This window comes from Paroedura picta, chromosome 14 (genome assembly GCF_049243985.1).
Source record: "Paroedura picta isolate Pp20150507F chromosome 14, Ppicta_v3.0, whole genome shotgun sequence".
Classification (NCBI taxonomy): domain Eukaryota; kingdom Metazoa; phylum Chordata; class Lepidosauria; order Squamata; family Gekkonidae; genus Paroedura; species Paroedura picta.
The window spans coordinates 20,463,432-20,486,080 of NC_135382.1; the positions used below are offsets into that span (position 1 = coordinate 20,463,432).

Sequence of the window (22,649 nt, forward strand, 5' to 3'; positions counted from 1 at the left end):
CGAGACCACCAGGCTTAAACCTTGCCCTTTGCTCCTAGGACCTCAGTGGCCACTTTGGCGTGCCCCCTCCCCCTCATCTGGATTGTGGGAGCAGAAATGCTGGCCTGCTTTGCAGGGGCGTTGTAGGCCTCGTCACCGGGTAATGTGTGCGGAAGCTGACAGGCAAATAGCTACAGGACGGACAAAAGGGATTTCTTTTATGCAACAAGGAATTAAATGGCAGGATTTGCTGCCAGCGGAGGTAGTGGTGGCCAGAAATGTATATTGCATTAAGTGGATAGCAATGCACCAAGGGGGAGGCCTTGGTCTCGGCGTTTGGCTTGTGTTGCCACCCAGGGCATCTGTCTGGCTACTGTGTGGAGCGGGATGCTGGACTAGAGGGATCATTGGTCTGATCCAGGAGGGCTTTGCTTATGTTTACTGATGCTTGACGAGGGACACCGTTATGCTCTTCTCGTGTTCCTTGAAGGCTAGCGGAGGCAGGCGATCGCAAACCCCCTATGAAGGTCTGTTGCCTGGAAAGCCCACGGCATTGCCGTAAAGTCGGAACTGAATCAGAATCCCTTTATTGGCATAAAGAATCGACAAAAGCAAAACGCTGACATTGACGTGCACATTTTGGTGCAGTTACAAAGCTCGTGGCCTAAAGGTTGTCTCTTAGAACGGCCGACAGGATGGAGGCAACTAGAATCTCTCTTGCGTAACAGAATCTTTAGCTGACGTTTCTTGTAGACACAAAGGATGCTTAATGTCTTCGGGTGGTCGGCTAGCGAGGATTGGCAATGGGCAGATTTTGGGCATTCTGACAGTCTGTGATTTAGCCTGTCTGGGGGGGGGTTGGAGGGGGATAGATTGTGCCTGTTTATGCCCTGGAGGCACAGACTCTCAAAGGGAGGAAGTTGTTGGGATCTGCCCCAGGTCGAATTTGATGGAAAAATGTTTAAACGGGCAAGCAAACACACTCTTTTTAATGAGTTTACACTCCAAATATGGAGATACGTCAGCAAAGTTTTGCATAATAGTGTGATTTGGGCATCTATCTCTCCCAACCTCTGGGTTATAAGTTTTTGCAATGCCACTTCTTCATAAGCTAAAAGCTTTGAGATGTCAAGTAAACTGGTGACTTGACAATAATTCCCAACCCTGATTCTCCTTAGGAGTGAACTATTAGTATTACCATATAGTTGTATTTTTTTTTAACGCAACAGGACAGGCTCCTGCTACAGAGACGGATCTCCCGTCATGTCAATGACTCCTCTCTCATATAGATTGTGCCCTCGGTGCCTGCCATGCCTCAGTTCCGGCATTCTTCTTGGGCAGCCCCTCCAAGTCAGAAGTGATATTCACCAGCATATCGCTATGTGCAGGAAGATGCTCAAAGGAAGGGGAGGGCTGGGATGGGATGGGAGGCCTGCGTGGGGTTGTGGTTAAGAGCAGTGGCCTCTGATCTGAAGAACTGGTTTCGAATCCCCAGTCCTCCTCCACATGGAGCCAGCTGGCTGACCTTGGGCCAATCACAGTTCTCTTAGAGCTGTTCTTGCAGAGCAGTTCTGTTAGAGCTCCCCAAGCCCCATCTACTCCACAGGGTGTCTGTGGTGGGGAGAGTCAGGGAAAGATGCTCGTAAGCCGTTTTGGGACTCCTTCAGGGGGTGAAAACTAGATCAAAAACCAGCTCTTCTTCTCCGCCTGGCTGTCTCTCCATCTGTTCTGTAGGTTAGCCATTACGTGTCTTGCTGAAGGCCTTTGCTGGTGGGCCTCAGAGCCATAAAGCCAGGTTCCGTCCATGTGCAGAGGAAAAATAGCCACCTTCCGGTTGGAAATCATTTTGTTCTGCCAAGCAGCTATGTTGGCAAGATGCAGTAGACCACTGATGCTAGCCTCAGGGCACCGCTGGAGATGAGGGAGGCCAGGTGGAAGGCATTTAGAGATGTAATGGCCAATAAAAGAGCCAGCCTGGAGCATTGGGGGATGTGGAGCATCATGGTTTGTTTGTTTTTTTAATGTAAGGCTTATCTTTATTGCCCTCTTCCTCTCTGTCCCCCAGGATGGGTGTGATGTACCTTATCGCTGCCCACCTGGCACGGACAGTTCAGTGAGAGGAAATGGGGAGAGAATGCCACCCTCTCCCCGGCAACCGTGCCGTGTTCCAAGGGAAGGAGGCATCCTGTCCCCAGTGCGATGAATCCCAATAAGTGTGCCTTGACCGAACCACCGACAAGCCATGAGAAACAGAGGCATTAAATCATGAAAGTGCCTCTGGGCCCTAGTGCTCCCCACCCTTGTGTATGAAGGACACGTTTGCACGATGCTGGTCTGAGGACAGAAAGCAGAAGGGTCTCTACTATCAGGCATTTCAGAAACTTCTGAATGAGCCTCTATTGTGGTAATGACTGGGGAAGGGAATGGCAAACCACCCCGTATTGAGTCTGCCATGAAAACGCTAGAGGGCGTCACCCCAAGGGTCAGACATGACCCGGTGCTTGCACAGGGGATACCTTTACCTTTACCTATTGTGGTGCTTCCCAGATATTGCTCAAGCTTCAAAAAACACAGCTTTGGGTCCCTTCTCTCTCTCTCACACACACACACACAGTGCACCATTCCAGCCTCATTTGTGCAAGGGACCCCTGATCTCTGCTCTTGGGTCTGCTGCTGGCAGGGACACACGTGGTCTTTTGAACCGTTTCTCTCTTTTTTTACTATCACGTGGCAACCAACCAATAGGGGTCACTTGAAATGCTGCCTTAAGCCCCAGGAAGGCAGGCTGGGATTCTAAATTGATATATAAGGAGTGGGAGGAGAGTGGCGGAAAGGGTCAGGAGGCAGAGCACCTGCAATCAGTTAATTGATTTAATACCTTTTATCTTGCCTTTCCTCCAAAAGGCCACTCTCTGAGCTCATCTTGCCCTGTTTCGGATCGACCTTTCCCTTTATACGACGCGGCCATAAAGCAAATGAAACACCTGACGGAAATCTCTGCTCCTTCCTCTGCCCGCCTGTGTGGCTCTGCTTATCACCTGCATCGTATACGATGCTAAAGAAGAACTCCTTAAATCACCTTGGCAGGATTCACCTCACCCACCCACCCACCCACATGAGATAAGTTTCCCCCTGACAGCTCTTGTTATCTGCCCAGATGCTGAGCGCTACCAAATCTCAGCAGTCCCCTCCCCTCATGGGTCACGTGTGCTTCACACCTGCCACCCACTTGACTGTTGCCACAGCTGCATGGACAGCCATGCTTCATTTCCCCAGGACTATCTGCACATAGAGTTGCCAACTATGGGTTCAGAAACACCTGGAGATTTTAGGGCAGGAGCTTGGGGATGAACCTCAGCAGATCAGCCCTCTGAAGCAGTCCTTTTCCCTCAGGGAGCTGATTTCAGTTGTAATTTTGGGAGATCTCTGGGCCTCGCCTGGAGGTTGGCAACCCTGCCTGCGCATCAAGAAGTTGTTAAATCCACCGGAGCAGGCCAGATAGGCTTCTTATCTGGTCAGAATTTCTCTGCTCTTAGGACAGGACACTGAACTCAGCACAGCTTGTCACTTGTGAGGATGCTTCCTTGCTTGTGGGGAGACAGATAGTCAGGGCTAGCAAGAGGTCCTTCTGCTCACAATTGGGGGAGTACCTGCCATTGATCACTAACCTTAACGTTTTTATTACCCTTCTGTTTTTGCAAACAGCAGCTTGTTTGCTTTCTTCATCAAGCTGCATATTTTTTGGCTGTCTTCATGATGCTGTTCACTAATGAACCGCTCATTTGCTCTCTCTTTGTATCTGCACTCTGTTGATTCCTGTTTTATTGTCAAAGGAAGTGTGCATGCTCATGAAAGCTCACACACAGAATAAAACTTTGTTGGTCTTAAAGGTCCCACTGGACTCCAATTTTGGTTAATATCAGAGCCTTCCAGCGAGTTTTCTTTTTCTTTGACCCTCTGGGATCCCTTCGCTATTGTGAAGGATGCTGAAGTGCTCACCTGGAGTTCCAGGCAGCTTGGCAGATGTCACTGTAGTTCTTGCGCATTCAAACGGTCTCTCGGATTGGGATCTCAAAGGCCAGGTTTCACATTCTTTCTAAGCTTCCATCCCTGAGGAAATAAGTCTGGGTTAAAAAAAAATTATTTCATTCAAAACTAAAAGTAAAGAGAAGTCTCTAGCCCTTATGATGCCCAATGGAAACTGTGCAGGGGAACTCCTGGCTCTATCTCTGAAGTCGCCAGGGATTTCCCAACCCAAAGCTGGCAACCCTATTCCATGGCAGACTGGGGATCTGAACCCAGGTGGCCAAGACCCTGGTCAGGTATTCTGATCAATACACTGTGTTAACTTCCTTAGAGCCTTCTAGTCATTGAATGGGTATCGCAGTTATGGCTGACTTGGAAGCAAAGTGGGGGAGGACGCAGTTCAGCTCACATCCTGTTCACCAGTCCTGAACAGGGAGCTGAATTTTTGATGCACTGTCTGTGCATTTGTTGACCAGTTTGTGGTTGCTCATTCCTCTGTATTCCTCCCGAACTGTGCAGGCACATTCTGTCCACCCCAGCCAGTCCTTACTGATCCAGTTGGCAGGAAATCGTTGAAGTTAGCCATAAATTGTATTAATCAATCATTGATAAATCCAGCATTAAAAAAGATATATCCTGCAGTTCAGTATTCATTTAAATAATCCTAAATAGTGGAAAGTGCCAATGAGTCTCAGCCAGTTTATGATGACCATGTGAGTTTCAAGGCAAGAGGAAAACATGGGTAAATTGCCTGCTTCTGTGTAGCAACCCTGAACTTCTTGGGGATCTCCGCTCCAAGAACAGGGCTGACCCTGTTTAGCTTCCAAGACCTGGGCCATCCAAGGCAAGGCTTAGCCGTGTTAATGTCTGCTAATCTGTGGAAGACAGATTCATGTCTGATGGTCAGAGTCCATCTTGCTATGTTCATCACGTCATACTTGACTGTCAGATGTGTTTGCTGCAAAATTTGTGACAGTCATATTTTCCAAGGAAAAAGGAACTAGCTGTGTCTCTACTGCTCTCCCTTTCAAGAACAGCAGATTTGGGAGCAGTGCTAGTCAGAACACGTTTTCAAGGGCTGCACAATGCCCCTTCATGGAATGATCAGTCAGGTGGACTCTGTTTACAGCTAAACTGAATTTGGGTCGTTGGGTGCTGCTTGTTCTTCTCAGCAAGCAGTACCTGGTAGGCTGATCTTACGTGTGGAGAGGACTGTACAGGTGCTGGTCCCTTCTAAGTCTGTGATTCCTCATTGTGTGTCCTATAAAATATGACCAGGAGCAGAGAGAGTGTGTGCCCTGAGATTCAGTTTGCACAAGCATGCCTACATTTCTGCTAAGATTCCTTGGCAGGGATGGTCCACTCCCCAATATTCTTTGGGGACAAGCTTTAATATTTCTCATGGTTTTCATTGGCACTTTGAAATTTGCTCCCTCCTTGGTAGGAAGGTGCTGCTGGGAATTTTTTAAAAAGGGACACCAAACTGAAAAATCTCAGCAGCTACTCACAATGTGCCGACACCCATTTCCCTCAACAAAAAGGGAAAGATTTTTGCTTTTATTTTCACCCGCAAAGAACACCCGCCTACCCAGTCTGGATATTTTCACTGGATTCTTTCCAAGGTTTGTTTTTTGTTTGACTTCTGAGCTGTGACTCTCCCTACGCATAATCTAAAAATCTACACATTCTTATCTGTGCTGCGGTGTGGCGTTCAGTTGGAGCACATTTCCTGAAGTGTTTCGCCAAGCCTCAGAATCTCTCATTTTTCCTGGAGCAAAATGCCCTGAGATGCACTGGTCACCGTTATTTCTGTTTTGCAGGACAGAACAGAGACAGAGACAATGAGTTGCCGAAGTATAATTTGGGAGGGGAGTGTCGGAGGAAAATATTTAAACTGTATTGCGCTCAGAAATGTATTATTATACTTTTTATACTCTGCCTTTTTCCCAAATGGGGAACCAAAGCATCTTAAGCCTATTATGCATGGGTGTTTTCCCCCACTTTCACCATGCATGTCCACTGGATTTTCTTTGTCATTCTACATTGATTTTCCTCCCTTCAGCGTTGTTCACTTTCTGTTTGCTGTTTCCTTGGGTTTTCTGAGAGTGTTTTTGTGCTGTTTCTCCCTTGTTTCGCTTCCAAGCAGAAGGTAATCCAAAAGCACACACATTACTACACCACGCTGGCTCTTAAGCCGCGGCAGTAGTAGAAAAGATCCCCGTGTCCTTTAGCACCTTGAAGACTAACAGCATTTGTGGTAGGGCATGCGCTTTTGTGAGTCACTGCTCACTTTGTCAGATATCTTTCAGGTATCTGAAGAAGCGGACAGACCAGACACATTCTTCTCTACTGCTACACTAATACAGCTTCCTGGCTTGATCTTTCTTTATAGTAGGTGATGTGTTTTTTTTGGTATTTTGATAACTGTATTTCAAAACAATTGGTTCCCTTGGTAATTTCATATGTTTTATTCTAGGCATTTAAAAACATTGTTCTAAGAAGTGGCCTACAGGCTTCACCAGACAGTTAAGAGCCCCATTATAGTGTTACAATGCTGTATCGGTGTGGCAAGTAGCAAATCTTATCACTTATTTTAAAAACTGCAAGCAGCATGTTTTACCTGCGGCCCATTCTCCTCACTCTGCCCTCATCCTCCCGACCCTCAGACAGCCAGTGCATCACGGAGGTTAGTATGTCAGACTAGGACTTGGATTTAGGAGATTTGAATTCAAATATCCCCTCAGCCATGAAAGTGCTGGGTGACCTTGAGCTTTCCTTCTAACCTACCTCACAGGGATATGGTGAGTGTAAAATAGGAAGGAGGGGAGGGAACCATGTACTCTGCCTTGGGCCCATTCTGCACACATTGGCTAAAGCACCTTCAATGCCATTTAAATGTAGATTTTCCTGTTCTGCACAGGAAAATCCAGCAGCATTATCCAGCCTGCTGGACTGTTTCCACACTAGAGGCTTTGTGCTGGGCTGCAGACTGGAGTTTAGTCGGGGCGGGTTGCCCCGTCTCTTCCTGCTCCTGCATGGGGGAGCATTTGGCCCGGTGCACCTTGTCCACCCCAGATTTGGGCTCCCGCATAGTAGCTGGTTCAGCAAAGTTCCCAGAGCAGAAATGGTCCCGCCTCCTGGTCTCCAATGGTGAAAAATAAACACATGGTTAGATCAGGATCGTACCAGTGTTTGAACCACGGCTGTCGTGACTGATGTATCTTTTATTATTCCAGTTTCACGTCAGGTTTATTTTTATTATTCTGTCTTTGGAAACACTTTGGCCTCCTGGCGGTAACTGTCACATGGCGTCCTTTAGCGGCTGCGGTTTCATCGGGAAAACCTCCGCTTAGTGCTTCGGGACAGGCAGGCGAGAAGGGCCACGCCAGGATTCAGAGAAAGCAAAACCTGTTTATCAGTAACTCCTCAGCAAACACTGTGAATGCCAATTGTAGCAACAGAGGCAGGATGTGTGCTGTCCAGAGTGTTTGGAGCGGGCGGCTTTTTTCCTCCCCTGAGAAAGTCCATTTGCCAAACATTTCGGTTTATGACTGTTTTGCTACCGAATGTTATGGAGAGTGAATGAAAAAATATACATTGCTTGGTTCGTTGGCACTGTGATGGCGTCACAGTCAAGGTCCCTTTCCAGGGACGGGCCGCAATCATGACACCCGTGCAAAGCACATCCCGAGTTGGCAGCAGAAGAGAGTGCAGCACAAAGGGCCCTGGCCGGATCCATGGCTGGAAATCTTTCCCCAGGGGGATGCTGTGGGTGGCTTGAGGAGGAAAGAGAAGGGAAGGAGGCTGGAGGGCCCGCCTATGTGGAATCCAGGAGTAAGCCGCTACAATTAATTATTACACCACACTGGCTCTTAAGCCACATGTCTAGTAGCAACTTGAAGACTAGCAACATTTGTGGTAGGGTATGCGCTTTTGTGAGTCACTGCTCACAACGTAAGAAGGCATCTGTAAGCCACTTTGAGACTCCTTCGGGGAGAGAAAAGCAGCATATAATAACCAGCTCTTCTTCTACCCCAGGGGTAGTCAAACTGCGGCCCTCCAGATGTCTATGGACTACAATTCCCATGAGCCCTCCAGATGTCCATGGACTACAATTCCCATGCATTTGCTGGCAGGGCTTCATGGGAATTGTAGTCCATGGACATCTGGAGGGCTGCATTTTGACTACCCCTGTTCTACCCAGTCCCTTGAAGAAGGGGCACCAACTCGTGGTTGAGAAATTCCTGCCAATTTGGGAGCAGAGCCTGAGGAGGGGATAGTCTGGGGAGGGGTCTCAGCAGACTATGATGGTTTAAAGTCCACCCTCCACACCTGCCACTTCCTCCAGGGGAACTGCTCTCTGTGTGAGCAGAACCTCTAACAGGACTGTGACTAGCCTATGCTCACCCAGCTGACTGCATGTGGAGGAATGGGGAATCAAACCTGGCTTGCCAGATTAGAAGCTGCCACTCTTAACCGGGTTCAATCTCCAGCATCTCCAGTTGAAAGGTTCGGGTAGGGAGTGATGTGAAAGACCTCATCCTGGGACCCTGGAAAGCTGATACGAGTCTGAGTAGATAGAACTGACTCTTATGGGCTAAGGGTCCGATTCTGTGTTTGTGTGTGTTCAAATCTCCAGGAATTTTTCCCAGCCAGATCTGGACACCTTTACCTGTGAGGTAGGTTACAAGACACTGTAACCGGTCTGGTACTACACCATGAGTTTTCTGGCTGAGGAATCGTTGGTAGCGATTGCCTCATGGAGGTGGAACTGCCCTCTGTGAATGCTCAGAAGCACTCTGTTCTTGGCATTTATGTGTTCTTCACATACCATACTGTAGCATGTTCCATTGGGTTCCAGGGAGTGACCTGTGCCTCAAAGAGGCCCTGAATATGGGAAACACAACAGTGCATGGGTTGGATGAAACCCTTCACTCCATCCCTCCTCCACATTGTACCGTATCTCCTGGCTTTTGTCCATGCAGGACAACGCGTCACCCCCTCCCTTAAGATCTTTCTGCATGGTCTCTTTTTCACTAGCGGAAAAGCTGGCTGGATCCAACCCTGTGTCTTCCGTGCCTTCGCTGTTCTAGAAACATGACCAGAAGACTCATTTTGTTTTATTTATTTGCTGTTTTCCAGCCATCGAAAGGCAGCTTAAAGGTTAAGAACAGTGAAATCTTAATCCACCATTATACAATCTTGTAAAATGGGTATAGTCCGGTAGTAGTCAAAGGCTAAAAGGTGTGGATGGTTAAAGGTCCTTCAAAATCAGCATGTGTTTAAACGGTTTTCAGCTGTGGTGCTGGAGTATCTCCAGGCTCCACCTGGAGGTTGAGAACCCTCTCTCAGTACACGGAAATGCTCTCTAAGATGTCCTGCCTTCTAATTGGCGAGATCAGGACTCTCACTCCTAATGAAAGAGCTTCTTGACTGCATGCTGGACAGGGGGTGGAGAGCTGAACTCTAGCGTACTGCCTTTTTAATCTTTTTAATATGTTAAGTGGATTTTTAGGGTGTGTGTTGTTTTTACTGTTTTATTGTGAACCGCCATGAGTTTCTTTGAGAGCGGCGGTATACAAGCCCCAAAACAAACAAACAAACAAATAATAAACTGTTTCAGATTTTAAAAGACTCAAGGAAGCCTTGAAAAAGACAGGAAAGTCACTGTAGGAATTCCAGTACTGAGAGCAAATGGTCCATCTACTCTTGCCAGATAAAAAGACCTGGCTACTTCAGGTGTTTTTGCACCAGCTGAAATTTCCAACTGGTGCTCAAAGGCAGCCCTGATAGAAAGTGTGACAGAATGAGAAGGGAGACTGTTTGCTTTACTCTAAATGAGCCACAGTCCTTTGCTTTACTTTCTGTATAAGGATCTCTCCCATGTTTGCACTTTCATTGTTCTCTCTTGATTTCTAGATGTTCTTTCTGAGTTATATTTAAAAAAAAAGAAAAAGAAAAATGGACAAGGGAACAGTGTACTTCCATTCTTTTCTCTTAAAAAATAAAATCATATTTGTGACATTTGCCAAAAAAGCACCTCTCAAGATTACTGTGTTCCTTTCTCCCAAGCACAGAGAGAGAAGATCACCAAACACACCGAGTCACAAGTCGCCTCCTTCCCTAGTCAATGCCAAAGTGTCTTCCATCGCTACTCTCCTTCCTCCAGAAGAGATCAGAAACAGCCACGGACAAGCCGTGCTCAGCCAACGGCCCCACAGAGGCTGCTCTGCATCAGAACAGAGTCTGTCCCCTGGTCCCTGCAGGGGCCGCTGAGCTGCCTCTGATCTTAACATCCCATCCCTGGTTGATTTCCATGTGCATCTGAGCTTACATAAATTCAGAATTGGCTTTCAGCCTGGAGAAAAGGAGGTTGAGAGGGGACGTGATAGCCCTCTTTAAGTATTTGAAAGGTTGTCACTTGGAGGAGGGCAGGATGCTGTTCCCGTTGGCTGCAGAGGAGAGGACACGCAGTAATGGGTTTAAATTACAAGTAGAACGATATAGGCTAGATATCAGGAAAAAATCTTTTCACAGTCAGGGTAGTTCAGCAGTGGAATAGGCTGCCTAAGGAGGTGGTGAGCTCCCCCTCTCTGGCAGTCTTCAAGCAAAGGTTGGATACACACTTTTCTTGGATGCTTTAGGATGCTTTGGGCTGATCCTGCGTTGAGCAGGGGGTTGGACTAGATGGCCTGTGTGGCCCCTTCCAACTCTATGATTCTATGATTCTGCATCCTGAACTGAGCTTAAGGGAGGGGGGGAGCTCTTGGCCACTTGACCTGGGCGGGAAAAGTTCAAAACCAAAGGGAGGTGGGACCTGTGGACCCCTGGAATTATAGCTCATCTCCTGACAAAAGCGATCAGTTCCCCAGGATAAAATGACTGCCTTGGAAGCATTATATTCCACTGAGGTCCTTCCCTGCCCCAAATCCCACCCACTCCTGGCTCTCCCCCCACCCAAAGCCTCCAGGTATTTCTCAGCCCAGAGCTGGCAACTCTAGTCCGGCTGCTTTCATTAAGCCCAGATGCCAATCCCGAACCCAGGAGAGGTGGCAGGATCTTGGCCCACAGCCACGGCTGCTGTTGGAGGCAAAGCAGGGCGTGTGCAGCCTGCACAGCCCGGTTGCCTTCCCTCGCTGACTCGGTGCGTCAGCGTTAATGGTTAATGTTGCCATAAACCTGCCTAGGTCTGTAATCTCTGGGAAAAGGAAGCTATCAGCCAGGCCATCAGAAGGGAAGAGAACAGCGTGTACCCTTGGCTGGGGGTGGGTGGGGTGTTTGTTTTCATTCCTTTCTCTTTTATGCTTGCTCTCGCTCTCTTTCTCCTGCCTTGAGACACGCTACCTACCTGCCTTAGGGAGATTCTCTCGGCCTTAGGACCCTGCTCTGCTGGGCCGGTGGGAGGGCAGAGAGCTATTCCCACGGCCCAAGGGCTTCACTTGCAGGAGAGGAATCTCCTTTTGGCATCCGGCTGAAGCCTGGGTGAGCCAATTGCACAAGCAGCCTGGCAGTCACTCTGGGTTGGGGGTGTGGGAGAACGCAGCAGGGCAAGATCCAAGGGAGGACGGTGCTGTTGTGTACCTGCAGGAGCCCCGGTCTCACGCTAGTGCTCACAGCCAGAGCCTTCCCTCCCCTGCCTCTGCCTTTGGCTTCCGCAAGAGGGTTTGCTAGTAAACCTACCAGATAGTTGCCAATGCCTACGCACACTTAAGACTGTTGAATGGAGCGTGTCCATAGAGTTGCCGTTCCAACGTGGTCCACAACATTTATAATCTTGAGAGGCCCCGGTAGCAGGGAAGTTAAAGGGCTGGGCCAGCCGGCCCTTGGAATCCAGGCTTGCATTGGAGTTCCTACCTCCAGGGCTGGTCCATCTATGAGGCACACCTAGGCATTGCCTAGGGCAGGGGTAGTCAACCTGTGGTCCTCCAGATGTTCATGGACTACAGTTGTAGTCCATGAACATCTGGAGGACCACAGGTTGACTACCCCTGGCCTAGGGCACCAGGAGCAGCAAAACCAGGTCTGGTGCACTGGGGTCTGCTGCTCTGGGGGGGGCTGCTGTACCAAGCAACAGCGGGCTCACTCAGCCCCAGTGAACAGTCGGGGGGGGGGGGGAGGCAGCTTGGCTTCCATGCTTCCTTATCGCCCCACCTGGCCCTGCTTGAAGATCATGTCACTGTTGGCAACTGTAAACTATAGGGTCAACGGGAGATGCGGTTGCGGCTCAGACCAGCCAATCCTACTGCCAGGTTATCTGCTCCAGCCCGATCTTTGCTAAGCCCCCTGCCCTTCCCAGGTGTGTACCTGAAAGCCTCCAGAACATTGTGATCCGGAACGGGTGGATGTGGGTGACTCAGGCCCAACAGCCAAAACCTGCCTCAAACTGGCAAGCTCAATGGAGCGGCAACTCTGAGCGGGCCAGCGGAGGCTATTTTTAAAGTGACTTTCTTTCATGTGATGGGTTCCCAGATAAACGTGCACGAGGCGCAGGAACAGCAGCGACACGACCTAATAAACTGCAGAAGCAAGGTCATGTCCCCAGGTTGCAAGACAGGAGATGAAAGAAGGCGGTGGGGCATGTGGGGAGGGGGGGGGGAGAATTGGGCTTGGAGGGATCTGAGGGCAAGAGTCTCAAGTGGCTCTGAGCGCGTCTGCCGGCAGACTCATCCCACCGTTTTGAGAGGGAGACTTCCGCTTGTTCTGAGAAGGAGCTGGGTTGCTGTCAAGAGTCCTTTCTGCGCCGGGGCCCCTCCCAGTGCTCTGCGGGAACACTGAGATCTGGCACCGCGCCTGTTCCTTTAAACAAAAAGGGAGTTCATATATAATCTCGGTTAGGAAATTCACAGTATCTGTACCATAGGTGCTGCCCTTGGATGACTCTTGTAGGAAGTATTTCGTAAAATTGTTACAAACGCTTGTGAGCCTTGGAGGGGACGGTGGCAGAAATGGCACATTTTCTTGCAGGCCGCCCCGATCTTCAACACACACAACCGCCTCCCCCTACCCTGCTACTGAGCACCAGTGAGTGGAGGTTGCACTTTTCTTTCCCCAGGAGAACACTGATCATGAATGGGCTTAGACCGGTCACAAACCACCAGTGAGAAAGCCACCAAGGTGCCATCATACCTGGCTTGCTGCCCTTGTTAAGCCTCAAAGCAGATGAGAGCTGTTTTTCATCATGTCTGGTTACACGAAACAGAAATCATATTTATTTACTGTTTTCCTAATAACTCTATCCATGATGGTTAGGAGTGCGGACTTCTAATCTGGTGAGCCGGGTTTGATTCCCCGCTCCCCCGCATGCAGCCAGCTGGGTGACTTTGGGCTTGCCACGGCACTGATAAAGGTGTTCTGACCGGGCCATAATATCAGGGCTCTTTCAGCCCCACCCACCTCCCAGAGTGTCTGTTGTGGGGAGAGGAAAGGGAAGGCGATTGTAAGCCACTTTGAGACTCCTTCAGGTAGAGAAAAGCATCATATAAGAACCAACTCTTATTTTTCAGTAATATCAGAGCTCTCTCAGCCTCACCCACCTCACAGGGTGTCTGTTGTAGGGAGGGGAAAGGGAAGGCATATAAGAACCAACTCTTCTTCTTCTTCTAAAGAATCCAGAGTCAAGGAAAATTTCTGACCAACCTGAAGCATTAGTTGCAAGGACAATTGAATGATGCATAAATTACACCGAATAGTTTGGCAGAAGCCTGAAGTTGTGATTGATAGTTCCCTGTGTTCAGTTATTGTGTGACCTGTTACCAGGAACGCTCAAGAAACAGAGTCAATTGGGATGGTTTAGCTTCTTGGTTTCTGTGGAGGAACAAGCAGGGCAGTCTCTTTAAACAAGTAGTCCCCTTTAAAGGGGAAATGGTTCATGTGCAACTCCCAAGAAAGATAATTTATGTGTACAACATCAGGAGATACTAGGTGAGTTTTGATAATCAAGCTGTCCCAGTATTCTTCCATCTTTTTGGGGACTACAAGAACTGCATTTTATACTTCTCTATGACTGCAAATATATTAATTCTTGAGCCCTGTTTTCAGATCAACCGTTCTGTGGTGAGATTTTAAATTTTTCATCCTCTTTTACAGGCGTTGAATATGTGTGTGTGTGTTGAATAATGCCCTGGCCACTATAAACAAATGTATTTTTTAGAACTCTGAAAATGATACAACTGGACAGCCAAGCTTGAATGACACAGAGAACTGGATTCTCTCTAAACTTTGGTGCTGGTGCTTATTTAAATCTTCTTTTATGTTATTGGCAGAAACCCTGGAATGCGCTGGGAATTGGGATGACTTTAAAACAAACACATTCCCTGTCTCTTTTGCAACCATAGATATTTGTATCTAAATCTGTCATTTCTTCCGTGAACTTTTGCAATGTAACTTCTGAGTACAATCCAGCTAAATCAAGTCCTTTTAAACTCCTTTACACGGGACACAATAATGCTGGATCAAGACTTTAAAAAAATTCTTATCCACAAACAACAACCCCCTGCAGTAGGAGTATTCTTCCTGCTCTTCCCCAGTCACTGATGAGGCAGAGGGAAAGTCAATTGTCCACCCCATCATTGGTTCTGGCTGGTGTCTCCCCTTTTCCCTAAGCAGGCTCCTCTGCTCCTTGTTTTCTAGGGTGTGATTCTGGCTTTGGAAAAGAGACAGCTTCTTACCTCGACTCCCTGGGACTGAAGGTCTACGCCAGCGTGCTGGACTTGAACAGCCCGGGGGCCCAAGAGCTGCGGCAGAAGTGCTCATCCTGCCTGACTCTGCTGGAAATGGACCTGACCAAGCCTGAGGACATCCAGAAAGCCCTGCACTTTATAAAGACTCAGACGGAGAGGACAGGTAAATCCTCTGCAGCCACCTTGGCAGGCTTGGGGGCAAACTAGAACTGGGGAAGGCAGGGGGAGTGTAATAGTCCAGGGATAGCCAACCTGTGGTCCTCCAGATGTCCGTGGACTACAATTCCCATGAGCCCCTGCCAGCATTTGCTGGCAGGGGCTCATGGGAATTGTAGTCCACGGACATCTGGAGGACCACAGGTTGGCTACCCCTGTAATAATAAACTCCTGCTCTTTTGAAGTCAGGGGCGATGAAAGACACTGTCCCTGTTATGTTCGGGAGATAGAGTCAATCAAACACATGCTCCTAAAGTGCCCTACTTTTAGCTCAGTAAGAAATAAATTTATTCTCCCGTTACTTAGGGAGCTCTCCAACAGCTCTGACAAAGGAAAAGTTAGATTCTTTCTGTGGAATGGAAAGGCCCATATTATTAGACAGGTTGCCAGATTTTGTGTTCACAATACAAGGGAAAGACAACTAAAGCTTCATTCATGGTGTTTTGGAGGAATTCTATTATGCCATTTTAAAACATAGCTGGCATGATGGATTTTTAACCATTTAAAACCCTCTTATCTATTCTTAGAAAAAGTAATGTTTGTTGCATAGCATTTATTGACATCTGTTTTATCTGGCTGCAGTGCTGTATCAAATAAAATTTGAAGTCAGGGGCTGAATCTGGCCATTCTCTGGGTCTCAGTTTAAGAAGTTACTGGTAGGCATCTGTAAAGCGAAGATCTCAAAAAAGCAGGACTGTGGCAATTTACATTTGGAGTGAAGTTTGGTCCCTGTGGTCTTAGAATGTCAGAAGAATAACTCAGTGTTCCATTTTCCTTATTGTTAGTATCATCTCTGCTCAATGGGCGCTCTGCACAGTACACCTACAGCAGCACCCTTGGCCTTAGGATCTCGACAGTGACGCTGAATATGAGGCTTTGGATGGAGCCAATTGTACAAAATGCTTCTCTTGACATTTGAAGGGCACATTTTTGTACCTTTCCACCCAGCGGAATATGTCAACATGGCTGCAGCATTGTGAATTGGCTGTTCCATTTCAAGTTAAACTGTTGTTGACAAGCAGGGGCTTTCACCAGGTGACCAGTGCTTGAATGCACACCCTTAGGCCTGTTGCTTTGACTCCCAAGTGCCTAGTTCCTGATTCTCTTACAAGCCATTTCTGCATCCCTATTGCTTTGCACACCGATCACTTTCTGTGCATGATAAGCCAAAGGAAAACATTAACTCAGTTCTGTGGCACCCAAAATAATCCTGCTACCTGTTATTGACCTGAAATGGGGAGTGCAAAAGCCATACTGTACCTATGAGGCCAAGAGCCTCTTGTGGTGCAGAGTGGTAAGGCAGCTGTCTGAAAGCTTTGCCCATGAGGCTGGGAGTTCAATCCCAGCAGCTGGCTCAAGGTTGACTCAGCCTTCCATCCTTCCGAGGTCGGTAAAATGAGTACCCAGCTTGCTGCTGGGGGGTAAACGGTAATGACTGGGGAAGGCACTGGCAAACCACCCCGTATTGAGTCTGCCATGAAAACGCTGGAGTGCGTCACCCCAAGGGTCAGACATGACTCGGTGCTTGCACAGGGGATACCTTTACCTTTTTACCTATGAGGCCAAGGCCTCTCCCCACGTCTGCTGGCACATGCACATCAGGGGCAGATCCTGTCACCAGAAGAGGACATTTTTGGCTCCACTAAAATAGCAGTAACAGCCATCTTCCTGATTTTTCCACACCAAGATGGACATATTTATTTATTGCATGGCACATGTGCAATGTAACCAGGAGAGCTTAAGATTGTCTGCCTGCCAGGCAAGAGTCTTTTGGAGGTGGTTAGCCCATCTGCCCTGGTGCCACAACCCTGGTATTCCCTGCAGGTCTCCCTTCCAATTGCTAGTCATGGCGGACCCTGCTTGGCTTCCGAGATCTGACGGGCTGGGGTTTGCCCGGGCTATTCCAGTTAGGTAAGGTGGACATTATCCAACCACAGCTCCCAGGGACTGTGTGCAAAAGGCCCCCTGGTCGAATCTCCAGGCAGTTCCAGTTAAAAGGATCAGGTAGGAAAGCCCTCTGTCTGAGAGCCTGCAGAGCCACTGCCCAGGTGTGCAAAGATCAAGAGCCTCATCCCTGTACCCTGCCTTCAAGGGCAGCAGAGGAGTTCCCCAGTCCCATATTTGTCTCTCTCTCTCCTCCGGAACGCAGGGCTCTGGGGCCTGGTGAATAATGCCGGATTTAATGACGTCATTGCTGATGCGGACCTGACCCCGCTACGCAACTTCCGCGCTTGCATGGAGGTGAACTTCTTCGGGGCCTTGGAGTTGACCAAAGGACTGTTGCCTTTGCTACGTGCATCACAGGGAAGGATAGTGACAGTCAGCAGCCCGGCAGGTAAGGCTGGGGGACTAGTCAGAGGCTCTCGAACTTGATACCCAAAGCTGTTTCCTGATGAAGACGGACAGATGTCCATAAAAATGGCATCCAGAGATGGACAGGGGGGTGGGAATGTTTCCTTTCCAGTCCTACCAACAGAGAGTGGCACTCCTTTTTGCCATCCTCTGATTTGGGGTCAGTTTGAAATAAACAAAGCAAAAAACAGAAATCTGATAGCACCTTAAAGACTGAGTATTTTTCTTTTCTTTTCTAGCATGAGCTTCTGTAAGTCAGAGCTTACTTCCACAGATGCAGTGAAGCATATACATTTTTAATGCAGAAAATTACAGAAGGGGGGGTGAACAGGTAAAAATGTGGGTAATGATTTCCTTTCAGTCATTGCATCTGAGGAAGTGAGCACTGCCTTATGAAGGCTTATGCTGGAATAAATGCTGCTAGTTGTTAAAAGGTTTGGTTTTATTTTGCTACAGACCACAACACAGCTGTCCCTCTGGACTTGCTTGCATTTTGCACAACTGCTGTACCTTATGTTGGTCAATGACAGTAATCAAGTCTAAACCAAAACAGCTATGCCATTAGGAGTCGACTAGATGCCCTTTGGGATATGACAGTATGGTTTTCTCCCAACCCCTTTGGCTGATAGCAACCCCCTCACGCCTCCATCCTCTTCCCCCACAGGGAATTTGCCATTCCCCTGCTTGGCTGCTTATGGGACCTCCAAAGCTGCCCTCAGCCTCCTCATGGATACCTTCCGGAGTGAACTTGGAATCTGGGGCGTCAAAGTGAGCGTCATCTTTCCTGGATATTTCAAAACCGGTAAGATCAGGGCTACGTGGGCTGGGAGAAGAGGGGCAAGGAAGCAGTTCTCTGTCCTCCCCCCTCCCAAGGCCTGCATGGCCTTTACCTTGAGCTTCCTCTCCGCTCCCTGCTGAGGACTCACTCAGATTGGGAAAGTTTCCCCTTGGCCTAGGGATGCCAGCCTCCAGGTAGGACTGGGGATCCCCCCAGAATTACACAAAATCTCCAGACTACCGAGATCAGCTCCCCTGGAGAAAAGGGATGCTTTGAAGGGTGGACTCTGGTCCTTATCTTTCCTGGGATCTGTTTAATAATATCTGTGACTCTCCAAACTGGATCTGTCAACACTATTCCCCCCCCCCCCATCCTCGGCCAGTGGCCAGGGGGGACATTCACCTTTTCCTAGAAATGCAGAGCCCAAAGACAGAGACCCAGCTCTGCAGCTTCCCAGCGCTTCTCTAAATGGGCAAACACCGCCCCCGTCCTTTCACCAGGACAATATATACAGGACACTCCCCCACATCCAAATAATGCCCAGTCCCAATTGTCTTGCTGGGATCTTTATGCCAGTTCTGCAAATCTTTGCAAGCGAGGGAAAGAGAGGAGCTTGTAGCAGAGGTGAGATTCAAGCCAACTGCCTTCCAGTTCTGCCTCTCTGCTCCGGCATTATGGTTGCTTTTAGAGCAGACCACAAGAAAATGCTACTGTTAGTTCTCTAACCACATCCATAGAATCATTCCTTGTGTGGTTGAAAAGCATCAGGTGGCGGGATCGCTGGGCTGCTCAGCCGTGTGGCTTGTGAACCATTCCTACCTCACCTGTTAATCTTGTGTCCAACTTGCTGTTGTGGTTAGGAGTGCCGACTTCTAATCTGGTGAGTTGGGTTTGATTCCCAGCTCCTCCACATGCAGCCAGCTGGGTGACCTTGGGCTCGCCACAGCACTGATGAAACTGTTCTGACCGAGCAGTGATATCAGGGCTCTCTCAGCCTCACCTACCCCACGGGGTTGTGGGGAGGGGAAAGGGAAGGCCGTTGTAAGCCTCTTTTAAACTCCTTCAGGTAGAGAAAAGCGGCATATAACAACCTCCTCCTCCTTCTTATGACTCAGATCCGCTTCTTCTGTTTGTAAGGTCTGTCTGCCGGGAACAAATAGGAGCTAACTACACCCTCTTGACTCACTGCCAAAACGTCCGCCCACTATCATGAGGACTAGGAACTTGCTTAAAAACGGAAGTTAAAAAATAATACTGTAGGTTGATTCTCGGAGCAGATTCTGAATTGCATGTCAAGCAGAGCCATTACACAAGCACTGCAGGGATGCTCCTGGCCCGGTGGGAGCTTTGCAACAGAGCATCTGAAGCAGGGATTCCCAACCAGGTTGGGAATCCCTGCTTCAGATGCTCTGTTGCAAAGCTCCCACCGGGCCAGGAGCATCCCTGCAGTGAGAGCTCTGCAGGAGTTATGAGGCCTTTCCCAGAAATTCAGATGGCTGCTGACATCACTAGACGTCCCTGGAGCCCTCTTGCCCTGTAGCTTTAGACGTCTTTCTCCACAACAGAAGCAATGATTGGCTGGCTCCCGTTTCTTACATCTGCGCCCCCTTCTCCGAAGGGGCATGGCACCTCTTCCGAGGTTCCTCGAAGCCTGAAAAATATTTCAGGGGCTTCTCCATGGTCAAAGATCAGGAAAGGCTGACCTAAAGGATTCTCCCCTCTTCTCTGCAGGAAGTACTTGTGATCCCGAGTTCTGGAAGGGGAAGAAACATCAGCTGCTGGTGGCCCTGCCTCCCGACTTGCTGGAGGACTACGGGGAAGAATACATCGAGGAGATCAACAAGCAGTTTGTCATCTTCATGAAGATGGCCGTCGAGGACCTCAGCCCCGTGGTGAGCAGCATCGCCGAAGGCCTCCTTTCCCCTCAGCCTCTTGCAAAGTACTACCCCGGCAGGGGCCTGGGGCCGATGTACTTCGTCCACCACTACCTGCCCAACACCGTCCGCGATTTCTTGCTGAGAACCTTTTTCATCAAGCCCCAGCTGCCAAAGGCCCTGCAGTCCAAGCGGAGCAACCCGCCCCATGCCGACTGACGCTCCTTTGAGTGCCCGGGACACCTGAGGAGCCAAGAAGGACGTCTCCCCTTCCGTCCCCCGTCCCCCCACCGTGGAATGTGCTTCCACTGAAAAGATATCCTTTTGATTATGTGGGGGTCCTTCCCACCAAGCCTTGCTGGCTACCCCTCCGTCCGGACTTGGGGGTCAATTGGGGAAGAGAAGGCCCCCGCCCCTTTCTTTCCTGCAGTGCGAGAACCAAAGGTCTCAGAAGATGCTGTTCAGTAGGAGTGGTCCAGGTGGGGAACTAAGTGGGGAAGGGATCCCCATCTTGGCTTTCTCTTTTCTGACACCTCAACTGTGCGATATACCTCCATGAACTCAGATGGACCAGGACCGACCTTGCCTTGCTGCTCGGAGACCCGTGATCTCAGTCACTGTTGGTCCCCACCCCCTCCAAGAGACGAGAGACGTTTTCTTTGCTTGCCGATAGACCGACCGGGTCTTTGCTGCTGCCGGAGGGGGGGGCACTTTGCAAGCCCTCCCCCCCTTTCCTCGGGGTCTCAGCGGCAGGCGGGAGCTGAGCCAAGGCGGCCACGTTGCCTCCGGCAAGAGGCAGGGACGTTGGCCACCCTCGTTGTAGGAAAAATTCAATAAAAATAAGTTATTTCCACTTTGGCTACATCTCATTGGGTGTTCTGATGCAGGTGTTTGGCTAGCAAGTCTGCCTGCTCCACGCTGGGGACCAGCCCTGCATTATAGCTCTGGGTCTCGTGAGGTTTCTGCCATCACACAAGCAACGGGATCAAATTCCCATTCAGAAAAAGAAAGGGTGACGGTGGGCAGGCAGCCTGTGCTACCTCAAAGGGCTGGTGTGAGAAGGAAGTAGGAGGAAACTCTTTGTGCCCCCATCCTGAGCTTCTGGGGAGAAAGGGGGGGGGATACCAAGATTTAAAAATGTATACAATAGTTAAAAGGGGCTTCTCATCGCCCATTGCGGTACCCGAGGACAGGCTTTTGAAACAAGCAGCCCACTGCCCCGTAGCCCAAAGTGGCATTTCTTTGAAACCCACAGGTGTGGGTGGGTAGATTATGCACCACCCTTCAGTGTGTGTGTGTTCAGTCTGGAACTTTTTCCACTTCCCCAGACATTCTCTTCTGAATTCTCCACTTCCCCAAACAGGCTCTGCAGGAGGGAGGGCATATTTACACAGTGCATGCACCCAGCCTGGCCCCAAAGACCTGACAGAAGGACAAGCAGATATGTGACATTCCTCCTTCCGTGTCTTGCATTGGCTGATTTATACAATAATCTCCCAGTGGTGGGCTTGTCCTATTCAGAACTGCATGTTTTGAATGCCAGGCTTCTGAGGAATGCTTCTCACTATCCCACCACTTTATCCTCCCAAGAGCCCTGCAAGGTAGGCTCGGATGAAAGTGTGAAACACTTCAACAGTGGCCCGAAGTGAGCCTGTAGGTGACCGCAGCCCTGAGCCCACATCTATTCAGAGTAACGTGAAAGATCCTAACTAGATCAGCCTTTCTCAGCTTTTTCCTACCATTGAGAAACCCCCGAAACATTCTTCAGGCTCAAAAAATCCCGGAATATGGTTGGGAAGCAGAGCTGTGGACAGGCCTACCCAAGGCCCTCCCCTTCCCACCCCTCCAGGCCCATCACTGGCCATTCTGGTCACATCGCCTGATAAATGTTCAACTAATTAAAAAAACATATTAAAAATTAACTCCCACCCATTCAGGAAATCCTTTCAAGGCCATCAAGAAACCCCAGAGGTTGACAAAGCCTAGCCTAGTCTAAGGGCTGGACCCAGGCAACCAGCCGGCAGTTGTGGGTCGGGAGATGACTCCGGCTGCTCTCCCCGGGGGAGATGAGCTGGAGCAGAGACAGTGGGAGCTGCTGCTTTTGGCAAGCTCACAACCGGCCGTGGGACCTCCCAAGACTCAGGAATCCAGCCTGGGGGAAGCTGAGGTCAGGCATCTCTTTGCTCATTGATGGAAGCTGCACCGATTTGGCCTACTTGTTATCGACCGAGAGAACAAAAGAGGAGTCCTGCTGGAGCAGGCCAAAGGCCCGGGAAGTCCAGCCCTAGATTCCCAAATTCATTTGTACTCCCACTTTTCTCCCTAGCAGGAACCCCAAAGAACTCAGGGCACACTCCCTTTCTCCAGTTTATCTCCCCAACAGCCCCATAAAAGAGGTTCAGCTGAAAGTGCCCGACTGGCCCAGAGAGCTCCGATGCTCCCACGCGTTTCCCTTCTTGTGCCAGACTCCTGTGAACTTGGCTCCGAGGGAAACCTTTCAAAATCACGCACTGTTCAATGAGAGACACACACACACCTTGGGCCCAGTGCAGGACTTCACTTTTAAAAGTATATCTACAGTCCCCGTTGGCCAGAGAGAATATCTCCAAAACCTGTGCTCTGAATGCCCAAGTTATGGAAGAAGGAAAAAGTGGTACAAACCCTAAATGTCAAGGGAGCAGGCTGGAAGGATCCAAGAGAGCCCACCAAGCCCACGCAGGCTCCCCTGCTTGTGAGGCAAACCAG

General features: G+C 49.3%; 1 protein-coding gene across 1 annotated transcript in view; it reads left to right on the forward strand.

The window, feature by feature from the left end:
- HSD11B2 (hydroxysteroid 11-beta dehydrogenase 2) overlaps nucleotides 1–20,757 on the forward strand; it is a 37,235-nt gene extending 16,478 nt beyond the window's left edge. The window contains exons 2-5 of the mRNA XM_077309910.1: nucleotides 14,635–14,847; nucleotides 17,050–17,235; nucleotides 17,917–18,054; nucleotides 19,762–20,757. Of these exons, the coding sequence (XP_077166025.1) occupies nucleotides 14,635–14,847; nucleotides 17,050–17,235; nucleotides 17,917–18,054; nucleotides 19,762–20,123 (899 nt within the window). The 3' untranslated portion in view covers nucleotides 20,124–20,757. The remainder of the gene's footprint in view (nucleotides 1–14,634; nucleotides 14,848–17,049; nucleotides 17,236–17,916; nucleotides 18,055–19,761) is intronic.
- Nucleotides 20,758–22,649: the final 1,892 nt, after the last annotated feature.